Raw genomic sequence first — 12,941 nt, 5'->3', positions numbered from 1 at the left:
CTAATGTTATACTAAGAGTAGTAGGTTTTGTACTCATATACTTCAAATATTTGACTGTTATGTTCAAGCTATAACAGTACTTCAATCACAAGTTCATTGGCAAATCTGAGCATCCTTGCTGTTAAAGCCATGAAATAAAGGATTCAATGTACTTTGAACATAAATCACTGATACCACACATTGTAGTCGACAGAGAACTTTGCTGAGAAGTGTATTTGAACCTTTTTTGGACATTTTTTTTAAATGGCTATATTATATCTTAGATAGGAAAGCAAATGAAAACTATTCTTGGAGGAAATGCAAATTCATCTTCTGAATCTCACTGAAATTAGGTACAGAGCCAGTCCTGCATGAGGTACTTCTGAGAATACTCAGAAACAGATGGAGAAATATGGAAAAATAAAAATATTGCTTGAAATATTATCTAGGAAATGATATTCACAGCCTGTCTTTGTCTGGGGACTTCCTTAGCTTTTGGGAAGTAGTTCCAGAAGCAACATGCCAATTTTGCTGAAGTCTTACTGCCAGTTGCTTTGCTCTCTGTGGAATTAAGCTTTGGGATTTTAGGTGTCTGTTCCTATTGTCAGAATAGACAGTAGTCCTTAACTCACTGAAGTAATTTAATTTTACAGACCTCTGTGAGGTCTGACCCTGGCCTTCTGGCATTGTATTTCCCCATACTCAGAAATACGTTGTCTCACTGTATTTGTATGCTTCTCTTCTGGGAAATACGGTGAGACTCTCTCTCTTGATCTTTATATAGAAATACTCTTGAGTTGGTGTCCTGATTTTCCTGTAAATGGAGCAGACAGAGAACAATAAAGCCAAGAATTAGCAAAATTAAAATACCTTGAGATGTACCTAATAGATTCAAGTTTGTACTTCTCTCTATCTCTTTTCATTTCCTTTTAGGTTGTATTAACATTCCGGTTAACTTGAGAAATAATTTTCTTGAATTTGGTAGTTTTACTTTAATTTAAAACAAAGAAAAGGTAAAATGATATCAGATGAAGAAATGGATTGAGAAAGCAACATTTGGCCAAGAAGCAAGTGGGTTTCAGCTGAAGCACCATGTAGGGCAAAATGTTCAAGTTTATGCATTACTTGTGATAATAATTGAAACTTGAGTTTATCCTTCTTTTTCTCTATTATGTAATTAATAATTGGCCACTTCCTGATTATTGAAATCTTTAGCTTTTGTTTAGCAGTAATATTGAGTTAAATACAACCATTTTTAAAATGTAATACAAAAATGTCATGTTAATTTGAACGGAAATACTTGCAAGAGTGCAATGGAAACTCAGTTTGAATCAGCATTGCTGCCTTTTCAAGGGAACATATCTAGAAATTCTGTCAACTCGGATCAGTGTTTATAAACTATTGCCAAGCAAAATGCTTGTTGAAGGACATCCCGTTACCATTGCTTATTGGAAGCTAGGCACATAATACGAAGGGAATTGCTCAAAGTTAATTCTGTTCTTACAATGTTTTCCTAAGCATTCACCATTCACTGCTGGAAACAGGAAAGTGAGCAAGAAAGATCTTTAATCTGACCACAGTGTTCTCATATAGCATACCAAAGGACTATATTTACTTTGATGTAGTAACCACATGTGGCACTCTGTCAGTTACACTCAATGCTGTCTTTGGGTTTTGTGTGTATTAGAACACTGAATTAGTATAAAGACTATGAATGATTATACAGAACTACTGCTAGATACTGTGCCTGTTTGAAAAGTGTGTTAACATTTCTTGTTCTTCGGCATAAAAATACACTTCCTTTCCTTGTGATTCTTTTTAACATTTACTTAGCATTTTCATATTAAAATATATTTCTGTCTACAATATTTTTGACTGAATTTTAAACAAATCATATGCTTTTCAACCATTATGAATGGTTTGTTTTTATATTAATTTCATTTGGGTTAGATACTGAAATAAGATAATTTTGGTTAAAGATACTATTATTTTCCAAATTTCAGTACTGTTAACATAGTTATTATACAGCACTGTTCTTAAATAAATGACTTCATGATTGTATTGCAGAGGAATGGGTGTCTTCCACTGGTAAAGCCCAGAAAGAACTTATAGATCCTTACCCAACCTTTCAAAGAAGAAAAAGCACTCGTTTTCTTAAAGTTGGAACTCCTTTCTATCAGGACAATCAACTTCAAGTCAAAGTCTACTGGAAGAAGACGGGTATGTCAGGTCTTTTTTACTATTTTTTCTAAGGAGGAACTCTAATCAACGACCTCAGGGTTGTATAATTTTAATGTAATATAATGAACCTTATACAATAAAGTTAAATCCTATACCCATTCTTCCATGTCTTCACCTTAACATTAGAGTGAAACATTGCCTCTCCTCTTTGTGTAAAGTCTGTGTAAATACCCTGCAGAAGGAAATTACATCAATCAGTTATCTGAAAATTACAATCAGTCATCTTGGGACACAATCTTCCCAGGGCTGAGATAATTTTTATTTCGATAGAAATTGTTCCAGTAAAGTTTTAAATAGGGAAGCAGAATTTGGCCTTATGTTTTTCAGAGCTTTTGTGGCTATGAATATTGTCTCTCTGGAGTATGGTTAGAGGGCCTCAAGCACATACACTTGCCAGGCAGATTTTCAGCTGATGCCACTGCAGTGTCACTTTTCAGACTTTGTCAGCTGAGAAATGAGTGAGGAATTGAATGTGTATGGATGCAGTGGTGTCACAAGAGCTAAATTGTAGTTTCAACTGCAAAATTTAGAGCTATACTGACTCATGTTAAGGCCACAATAGGTTTGATGACAAACTTTATCAGTCATCTTGAATTAGAACCAGATAAATAGTTGGCCACAACCACTGGAAAAATTGTTACGATGGTTTTGTGCTAGGCTGCACATACCTGTCTTTTTTTTTCAGAGAAATCTGACAACATATGTCTAAGTATTCCAGTCTAAAAGAAAATGCCATAATTTTAAGTATCTAATCACATTCAGAAATCAAAAAGGGATTTTCCTTTCTTGCCATCTAGGAACATATAGATTGTTACACTTTGCTCCAACTTATCCATAACAGATTCAGTTTAGCCGTAACAGGCTCATATACTGTGATTTGAAAATGTGCTAAACACGTTTCAACTGTGAGCAATCTACATGTGTAGTGATAGCACATGTATAAAATCCATTCATTTTTTGTGTTAGAGGTAAAGGGCTAAAAAACGGTTATCTGCCTTTTCTTTTGGAGTTTTTCAAAGAATTTGAGAAATGTTTAAGTTCTTTTGGGTTTAAGTGTATTCAGCACCACCCTGAATGAGGGAATATAACCATTCAGTTGTGCTACATAACATAAGAACATGTCACACTGAATGGTGTGAGTTGTGAGATGTATCCTTTGCTTCTTAAAAAGTGCCTGCCTGATTGAATGGTTACCTTTCTAGTCCTGCTTTATTAAACACATTCAAATCAAATGTTTATTGCTCCATAAGGTATGTTTGTACCTGTCTTGGCTATGCTAGTTTTCTTTTTTTCTAGCTTTCCCGATTGTATTTCATTTTTTGCCTAACTTCATGAAAAGCTGGAATAATCTTAAGTTTAAAGAAAAGTTGAGGCATTTTTAATTGGGAATATTCAACTTACTTAAAAATTTGGATTTGGTTATCCAAAGTGAGATTTATGAGCTTGACAGTAATCTCCTTTAAGCTTTAGCCTTCTGCAAGTGAGATATCAATGTGTTGTACGACCTCCTTTTATAGTGAAAAAGCAGGTTACTTCTGAAGCAATTAATCCCACACAGCAGCAGAATCATTCTCTGGAGATGCCTCTCCTTTACTAAGTACAGAATAGAGCCTAGACAGCTCATTTGTAGAACGCTTAGAGATGCCTAATGTCTCTCTGTGAACTGAGATTCAATTCTCAGAACTAAAAAAATTGAGAGACAGGATTCAAAGATTAAGAGGCTATAATGTCTCCCACAGGCATAATGTGAGATTGTGGAACTCACAATCTGAAGGCAGGGTTCAGCCCAGGGGAACAATCAATCCAGCTGCAGACGTTTTCCTGCCAGTCTGTTTCCAGAAGAAATATCATGTGTCCTATGACCAAATATGCTAGCACACCTAAATGAAATTCACCTTATGAATAGTTTTCCGAAGTCACAGTTATACTTAATGAAGGAAAATTAATGATCAGTACAGCAATATTCTTGTTCCAAAGTAGGTATCTTGAACTAGTGTCAACTAATTATAATGGTAACTTAGACATCAAGCTTATAAGTAGGCATTGTATTGAAGATACCTAAATGTTGACATTTATATCTGGACCTGAATCTCATCCTCTGTATTTAAATATACCAGGGGGTAATGTTTATATTAATGTCTATAGATGCCTATAAAAAGAAAGAAAGGTAGTCAGCATTGTCATAATGGCTCATAGTTTGGAAATAACAGTGTTTGGAAGTGATGTAGTCGCCACAATTGGAGATCTTCAAAGACAGATATGGCACTGACCTTTTAGAAATGACAAGGATTTACATGCTATCAGCTTGTATGATAGATGGACTAGTCGAGTTCCCAAGCAGCTGACTCTGTGACTGACTCATCTTGTGTCAATCTGTGTACACATAGTGACATAAGTTGGGGCACCCAGAGGTCCATTTTGGTCACATACTGGGGACAAATTCTGTCACATCACTAGAGTGGTTAATTATATGCCCCAACTGTGCAATGGAAAATGCCTTCATTTTTCTCACAAAACAGTGATAGCAAAGGTGTGTGAAGAGGGGCAGAATATGATAGTTTGTCACACTGTTTAAAATTTTCTTTTCTTTTTTTAAAACAAAATATCTATGTTCTGAGTGACAGCATATGCAGTGAAACTCAGCAGGACCCATTGCCTCATGTGGAAGTGAAATAAAGCCAATTACCTTGCTCTAAGAAGCTAGTAGCTTCTACAAGTTGTTACACAAGTTTGGAGGATATACAGCATACGGATGAGGTACTGACTGTAAATATCCTAGTGACAGCTTACTGCAGAGTAAGTCTGTTTCACCGTGCAAGGAACACAGCAGGAGAAATGTTATCAGCTATGTCCTGTCTTTATGAAAGACAGCGGTTACTGCAGCCAGCTGCGCTGTGAACTGTAGCCACACATCTTTCTCCTTTATGAACTTCACTGTCTCAAGTCATGTTTAGAGAGTTGTAGGAGGAATAAAAGTGCAGCAACCATAATAGGAAATACTGAGAAAGAACTTACCTCAGCCTACTCTATGACCTGATGTCTAGGGTATTTTTATTACAAATAGACAATCAGAGTTCAGATCCTTCCTGACAGAGAATTGACCTCTTTGTCTGCTACATGATGGGTGAAAACAGGAATACCTGTTATTTGGTCTAATGTTCTGGCTATTTTGTAGTTTGCTATTAAAAATATCACTTTTTTTGGTAGAGGAAAACAACAATTATATAGTCCTAAATTAGAGGTATAACTCTGAAATAATTAAAAATAAAGAACACATCATGAAACCGTGAGAAGTAAGTATATTGGTAATGGTAAGATTTGCCGTGACCTAAAAAATAATTAAAGAATTTCAAGTCTCAAGCTTGAATATGACGGACTTCTGTAAACTAAGCAAAATTAAAGTTGATCATAGAAAACTTTCCCTTGCATGGTTTGACCTTCAAGTTTTTTGTGCTTTCTGTGATGTATTTTGTGGTCCTAACAAGAGACAGTTGCAGTGGGGTGAAATAAATGTTAATTAGATTATTTTTTTAAAAGGAAAATACACTTAAGCTACTATGATGTGTTGATATCGTGTTTATTTCAGCTCTAATGAAAACTTTTAACAAGTACTAAAACAGCAGTCTTCCTCTTTGGAAGAGTGTTATTCATTTTCTATAGTAAAAGGTGCTCAGAATTTTGTATTGTATTTTCTGAATTCAGTGTACCTACCATTGTACTTAAACCTGAGTTGTTTGGGTTTTTCTGATTCTACCAAAGACCAAGATGGCTCTAAAGAAGAGTTTTGTATTGCCTACCAACACTGTAGCATCACAGTACACCATAGATTACAGGAAGAATCAGAAGGAAAGAATATTGTGGGTTTCTTACAGTCTCAAACCACTAAGAAAAAACAAATGTCTTCCTAAGGTTCTAGATTATTATTTTACTTCCATTGATCCATTTGGCTGAGAAATTGTTTCACTTTTGAATTTGAACCATTTAACTCTTTCTAAAAAGAACAAAATAGAACAGAATCATAGAATAATTTAAATGAGTTGGAAGAGACCTCTGGAGGTCATCTGATCACGCTATCTGCTTGAAGTTAGAACTATGACGCTAAATCAAGTTGTTCAGTCCTATCTGTAAGCCCTATAACAGATACTGTTATTATTTCCTAAGTAGGTGGAATTTGTCCTTTATGAATATCAGGTTTCACAGGCTACCTAGCAGTTCCTTGCAGTGTACCTTGGGATTTCCAGAAAGTATAGTGATTTCTCTTGACATTCAAAGATAATTCTTCTATTACTTTGAAGAAGAGGTGCTCCTCAGTGTCATTTGCATATGTGCCTCTACAAAGCAAGTGAAAGACCACAATTATGACATCAGGACTGGAGCTCATGATTTTACATGGTACCTCTGGATAGAATTCATCAGATCACTGTCCTGTGCAACAACTGCAATAGAGAGGGTGTTGCAAATTATTACTGAGCCAACTTCATTATACAGTAAGGAAATGATTGCTTCTCAGTACTCAGAAACTGATCACAGTATTTAAGTTAAAGTGTATGGAAGATGCTATTTCAATATGTATGCATCATAATGCACCTCAGTTTGGTAGCAGGAAAATCTTATTTAAGTCTGTTCTCCAAGTGGAATTTCTTAAGTCCCATTAGCTTCAGTAAGCATGAGGCATGAATGGAATGTAGGGTCTGGACTGTACATTAAAATAAATCTCTTTCTGAAATAATCTTTTCAGTTTGAGTGCTTTGATATGATGGCAATAATAACTTTAGTACAGGAAGTGTGCTAGCAAAAATAACACCACACTTCAAGCAGTACAAGGTGCTTATCATATGCACATAATTTTGCTAGAGAAAGTAATCACAAAAGAATATTGTAATTATATGACTACAATAGCTCCTTTCTGAAAGAAGAAAATGTCTTTCACTTGCTACCTCTGACTTAGGCCTGGGATTAGAGAAACATCGTACATTCCTTAAACAGCATGAATCGCACTTTTGTAAATGAAAAGAATAACTTGCTTGTGGCCAGATTTTTTGGCCATCTTGACTGTGTGAAATTAGAAATTGCGTGCTATTTATGTCAAATGGTGGAATCAAGTTAAATCACTTTTAACTCCTTAGTGCTGGAGCCACAGAGTACCATCCATTTTGAAGAATTGATTCACTCTGTACCCTCTATTTAAAAGGATTAGCGGGTTAGAACTATTAAGATCCTCAGTATTTTGTGCAGTAATCAAGACCAAAAGTGTGAAAATAAGAAGATCCTTAGATTTCTTCTGTTCTTTGGTGGCTTGGTAACTAGAGATAAGGTTTTGGACTGAAAAGCCTTTGAATTTCTGCAGATCTGTGTGTCTTTAGGGTATGAAAATAAAATATTTCCTGTAGACAGAAGGAAAAAAATTCTTTATGAGCTTACTGCATCAATTCTCATCACTTGCTGCAATAATTAGAATACGTTAAAATATTAGAATGTAATTTATTTTGATGATTTCTTTCCAAAGCAACGAGTTACAATAAAAATTTTAACCTGTTGCCCTACCTTCACTACTGTTTCTTAGTGCCTGTTATTTGAAGTAGAATATAACTCTCCTTGCTTGAGTAAGGCTTTAGTTTCCTCCATGATTCTTTGAATGAAGTCTATCAGCATTTATATCCCCTGTTTAAATTAAACATTTGAAGTACTTCTAGATATTTAAAATCAATATTTCTGTCCTTTAGTTTTGCTTCAAAAGACAAATATTTAAAATGCATTAAGACTTGGCTTCAGGCTTTTTTTCTTTGTGTTGCTGGTAAATGCTAAAGCAGAAAAAAGAACACTTAAGGCAGGGAGCCGCTAAGAATCCTCTGTTGTCTGATAAATCAACCAAATAAGAATAATGAATTAAATTATGAGGAAGAATAAAATGCAAGGCAAGGCAGAGCAAATAGAAAGCTGCCATGAATGCTTTTAAAACCACATCTTAGGAAAACAAAATTAACTTTCACTTAGTTTAGGGAGGTAAATGAAGTGGCTGTATGTGCTGACTTTTTGTTTGCAATAGGGTATGTTGTATGTAGGTTTTAAAATAATTGAAAGCTTTCTCATGTTATCCTGTGCTCCTTTCTCATGGAACTAGTGCCATTGAAGCTACTGAAACCGCTCAATGCTAGTTGGAGTTTCTAGCTATTATTGTAATGAATTCAGCAGCAGTTGCTTAACACTAAGGAGTTATTTAATTTCGTATTAACTGTTGCACTAGGAAGATCGATGTTTGAGCAGCTGGCCATTTTCTAATTATAGATATTTAAGCAGTAAAATATTTGTACTCGAAGGTATCACTGTGACCAAAATGTTTCTTTCAACAAGTTGTCACTGTTAATTATAGTGGAGTATCAACCGATATATTCCCCTCATATTTTTATGAAAATACAGAGAAATTATTTCAGCAAAAGCTAGTTGTGTAGGTACCCAGAATGTAAATTTTTTTACAGATTTAAACAGAAAATCCAGCCTTAAATGCAAGACTCTTTGACTAGATCAACAGTTTGGAAATTCACCAGTAGACATTGCATAATTTTGCATTTCCACATGTGATAAACCTGACTCCTATGGGCTTCCCTGGCATCCTGCCTGGGGAGGTAGGTAATGCTGTCAACTTTAACTGTTGTGGCCAGTTATCCTTTGTGTGACCTATCCCTGCTTCTCCCTAGCTTTCTTTTGCATAGTCCTAACATAGTTCCAGGAATAAATTTTTTTGTTATCTCACTGCTGAATTTTTAAATCTCTTTGACTTTTTGCTGCCTGGAGAGACTGAAAAGGGGAGCATCTGACCATCTCTAGTTGTACTGACTACTAGACTACTAATGTCCAAGTTTGTGTCCAAGTGTTACATGCTAAGAATACTTAAAATGTTACTGGTGAGAATGATAAAAACATCAACAAATAATACATTTTGGTAGAACAGATAGTGTGGAACTTCTCAAATAGTATGCAATTGATTAGTGGGACAAATAGTACGGTTTTAAAATCACATGTACAATAGGAGCAACTCAATGGCATCTCCTCTGAAAATAGGACAATATTGAGGTGTCTTTTCAAGGGCACAGTTTACTGCCTTTCTTCATGTTTCCACAGGAACAACAGAAAACCATTACTGAATGCCTTTCACTCACTTACAGACTTCCATACCTTTCAGAGTAGATGGTTAATGCTCTTGGAATGAAAGGCTTAGGGGCAAGTCTGTCCAAAGATTAGTCCCAGGAATGTACTTGGAATTGCTTAAAAGTCTGCCCAGAATATCGGAAGCCAAATCAGAACTACCCACTGTGGTCCCAGAGTTCAGACAGCACAGGAGACTGATTTTGCTTAGCAGGCACACACTGATGTCTGCTGAAGGCTGTACTGGACTGATTTGGTCCAGAACATTCATCAAACTAATTCTAACACTTTGTATGGTTGATGCACTTATTGTGTATTTTAAGACTTAATGTATGCTGTTCACAAACACTCAATATGAGCTGAATCATACTGCAGAACACCTTTAATAATTGTGAAAGTCTATTTAAAAGAAGTCTTCTGTTTATTCTTAAACTTCATAACTGAATACAAATTTAAGATTGATTCCTTTTGAACTTCCATTAAAAGATCAAATAGAAATGTAATTGCAAATTACCTGGTCCATGAGTGCAGTCCAAAGATAGACCATCATTATGTGGGATGAGTACCTGTGATCAGACTGCAAATATCCATTCAATATTGCATTGTGAAATACTTTACTGTGACTTAACTCACTTTAAAGCATTTAAAAAATTAACTAGCCAGCTTGAAAATCACTTTCTTGATTTTCACTTCTTCAGGAAAAAAAGTGTTTTCAAAACCAGCATCTTTATGTTTGTTTATAAATATCTGTCTACCCAGTACAGAGTTTCCTATGTTTCTTGTTACTTCTTGAGTATTACCACAAACATTCTAACAACAAATACACACAAATTTATGTGTATAGTGTGTCACTAAGATAATGGCAGTATCAATTGTCAGGCGACCCTGTAATTGAGGGATAAAACTGAAAGCTTTTTACCAGCTCCATACTTTCCATCCTTTCCCCAGACTGCATCAATAGGTCAGATTTGGTCAAGGCTCTGTTTTATACTCTTATAATATCATACCTGGAGCAATCATATCATTCCTACTAAGAGAAAAAAGAGTACTGAAGTACTGCATTTTAGCAAGACACCTTTTATCAGCCGTGGAGTGATAACTGTGAGCACTTTCTTTGCCTGCCTGAGTTCTGAAGTAAAAATATTTAGCTTATGATCCAGAGAGGGTTAAACTATTATCAGAGAGTCATCATACTCATGGTGAAGTTCCGTGATGAGTGTCCTCTTCTAAACTAGGTCAGTTCTCAATGTGCCTCTTTTTAACATGTATTATTTAATTAGCCTGATTTATAAGGTGGCCATAAAACCAGCTGCATAACAACTACAGACAGGGAAGGAAACTGAACTATTTGAATGAGTAGCTAGAGTTGAAGGGAAAGACACCAAAAGAGGATATCTATCTGACACTGAAATCATAATCTAAATTTTAAGAAGTCACATGTTTGCAGCTGATGAATAATGAGTTCTTAAACACCAGTCCTGTGACCATAAGGTCTAGACCAAAGGTCCATCCCAGCAGATGTTCTCTTCTTGTCAATGGCCCAGAACAAATCCAAAGGAACATTAGAATAGGGCAGTTGTATAATAATGCTTCTATAGATTGTTGTCCCAGGTTCAGACAACTTCTAGTTCACGAAATTTCCTAGACCCAATATGATTTCATAGTATTTATACATTTTTTATGCATTCCTCTTCCATGACAATATCCAGTGTCCACGAAGGGCATCTAAAACATTCTGGATTGTGGAGTTCCAGAGCTTTAAATGCTTGTTCTAGGAAGAATTGTGTTTTTCAATTTGTTTTGAAGTTACATATTCTATCTTCATTAGAATACTAATTCTTACATAAGAGATGCTTAAAGCTCTGCTCACCATGTCTGTATGCATATGATATTGTGTAACCTGGTTTTACTCTGTTATTTTTCTCAGACACTCGGTAGTTTTAAACTGCAGATTTAGAAACTGTATATGCCATTAACTTTATTCAGCAAAGCAGCATTCTGATATGACATGCTATGATGCATACCATGAAAGTCCGGTTTTGGGACTTGATGTAGCATTGTACGTGCATACAAACCCACTTGTACAACTTCTGCATAGGGCATGAGAGAGAAGGGAGTAGCAGGTGCACCTCTGCATCTCCTTCCACAGTGGAGTTAGGGGTAAGTTGGATCTGTACCTTCATTCTGGAACTGAGAAGGACTCCCAGATTTTCTACCATCAATATACACTCCTTGTCTAAATGAATGTCCAGATTTTTCAAAGTTACACAAAAGATTGAAGCTAATTATAGAGTACCTAGTGACTTTTTCAATAGATGTATAACCATAGCAAGCCTTGGACTTGTTTCTTTTTCATTAAAGTCAGGGTTTAGATGCTTAGATACCTTTGAAAATCTGACTATGAGGGAGTAATGTAGGAAGCTTCTTTTTAGGCTACAAGCAGCTATTGTGAGTCTTGGAGCTTACAAGAGGTGAATTTCCTTGTAATAGAAAACCAGAATGTGATACTGTTGAACTCACTTTGTATAGGATATTGTGTGTGGGAGAAGGAGTGAGGGTAGAGGTAATCCATCTCAGAGAGAATCCCAAACTTAAATCCCTCAGTATAAATATCTTTCAACCTTGAGGCCTCTTAGGTCTAAATATGGACACAAATATTGTGGCTCAGGCCCGTCTTTAAATTACACACTAATTGGTAATATCATTTTTTGAAAGGCTTATTTGTTGTATTATACAAAGAATGTGTTCTATAAAAGAAAGTTTGTTTTAAATGGAATAATGTGAGAAACAAAATCTTTGTGATTTAATCGATATAACTTATATTCTGTGTAAGGGCGGGAAACTATAGTGTGCCTTTTAAGGGAGTGTTTATTGACTGAAGTTTAAATGTCAGCTAAGGCTTTTTATGTTTATTTTAATTATACTGCTTGAATAGGTGATTATGAAAAAGTTCTTTTTTTCAGAGGTGTCCTGAATACTATGAATTTTAAAACCAAATATTTGACACTATGAATTTCTTTTTTTTTTAATACCACCGAGTGAATTAATGCACAGGCAGCTAGAGGGCTAGAGCTCTTTTCATTTCATTTTTTAACAGAACTTACCTAAACTGCCTGAGACAGAACACATCAACCACAGAGTTCTTGTAGGGAAAAGAGGAGTACAGAAAGGCTCTCAATGTGTCAGTTCATCAATGCAGCATTTATTATTAGTTGAAGATAAATTCTTTTTACCTTTGTATCCTAAGACTGATAACTTGCTTTGCATTTGCTAAACTACCATAGGTCAAATAACACTTTTTATTCTGTCCTTATTTGTTGTCATATAACTAGCTTCAGATTGCAATTGTTGGCAAGAAACCCTTCAGAGAGGCATAGAATAGCTCACAAACCAATATGTGAAGAAATAAATGTTCTGGTCAAGTACTGACTGAGATCATGTTTTGATTCTCTGCAGTACATTGAAGTATTCCTTCCCCAAATGTTCTTCAGTCATGATGTTATTACAGTTCAATAGATAGCATGTGGATCATTTCCTACTAATGGTGTCTTCAAAACTGAGAGAACTAGTAGTAAATA

General features: G+C 35.4%; 1 protein-coding gene across 1 annotated transcript in view; it reads left to right on the top strand.

Annotated features, from left to right (window-relative positions):
* Window positions 1-12,941, top strand: part of ANOS1 (anosmin 1) — a 133,137-nt gene that overhangs the window by 102,440 nt on the left and 17,756 nt on the right. The window contains exon 9 of the mRNA XM_061988544.1: window positions 2,047-2,199. Coding sequence (XP_061844528.1) covers window positions 2,047-2,199 — 153 coding nt within the window. The remainder of the gene's footprint in view (window positions 1-2,046; window positions 2,200-12,941) is intronic.

This window comes from Colius striatus, chromosome 1 (assembly GCF_028858725.1).
Source record: "Colius striatus isolate bColStr4 chromosome 1, bColStr4.1.hap1, whole genome shotgun sequence".
In the NCBI taxonomy this organism is placed as follows: domain Eukaryota; kingdom Metazoa; phylum Chordata; class Aves; order Coliiformes; family Coliidae; genus Colius; species Colius striatus.
This window is presented reverse-complemented; position numbering and strand designations above follow the sequence as displayed.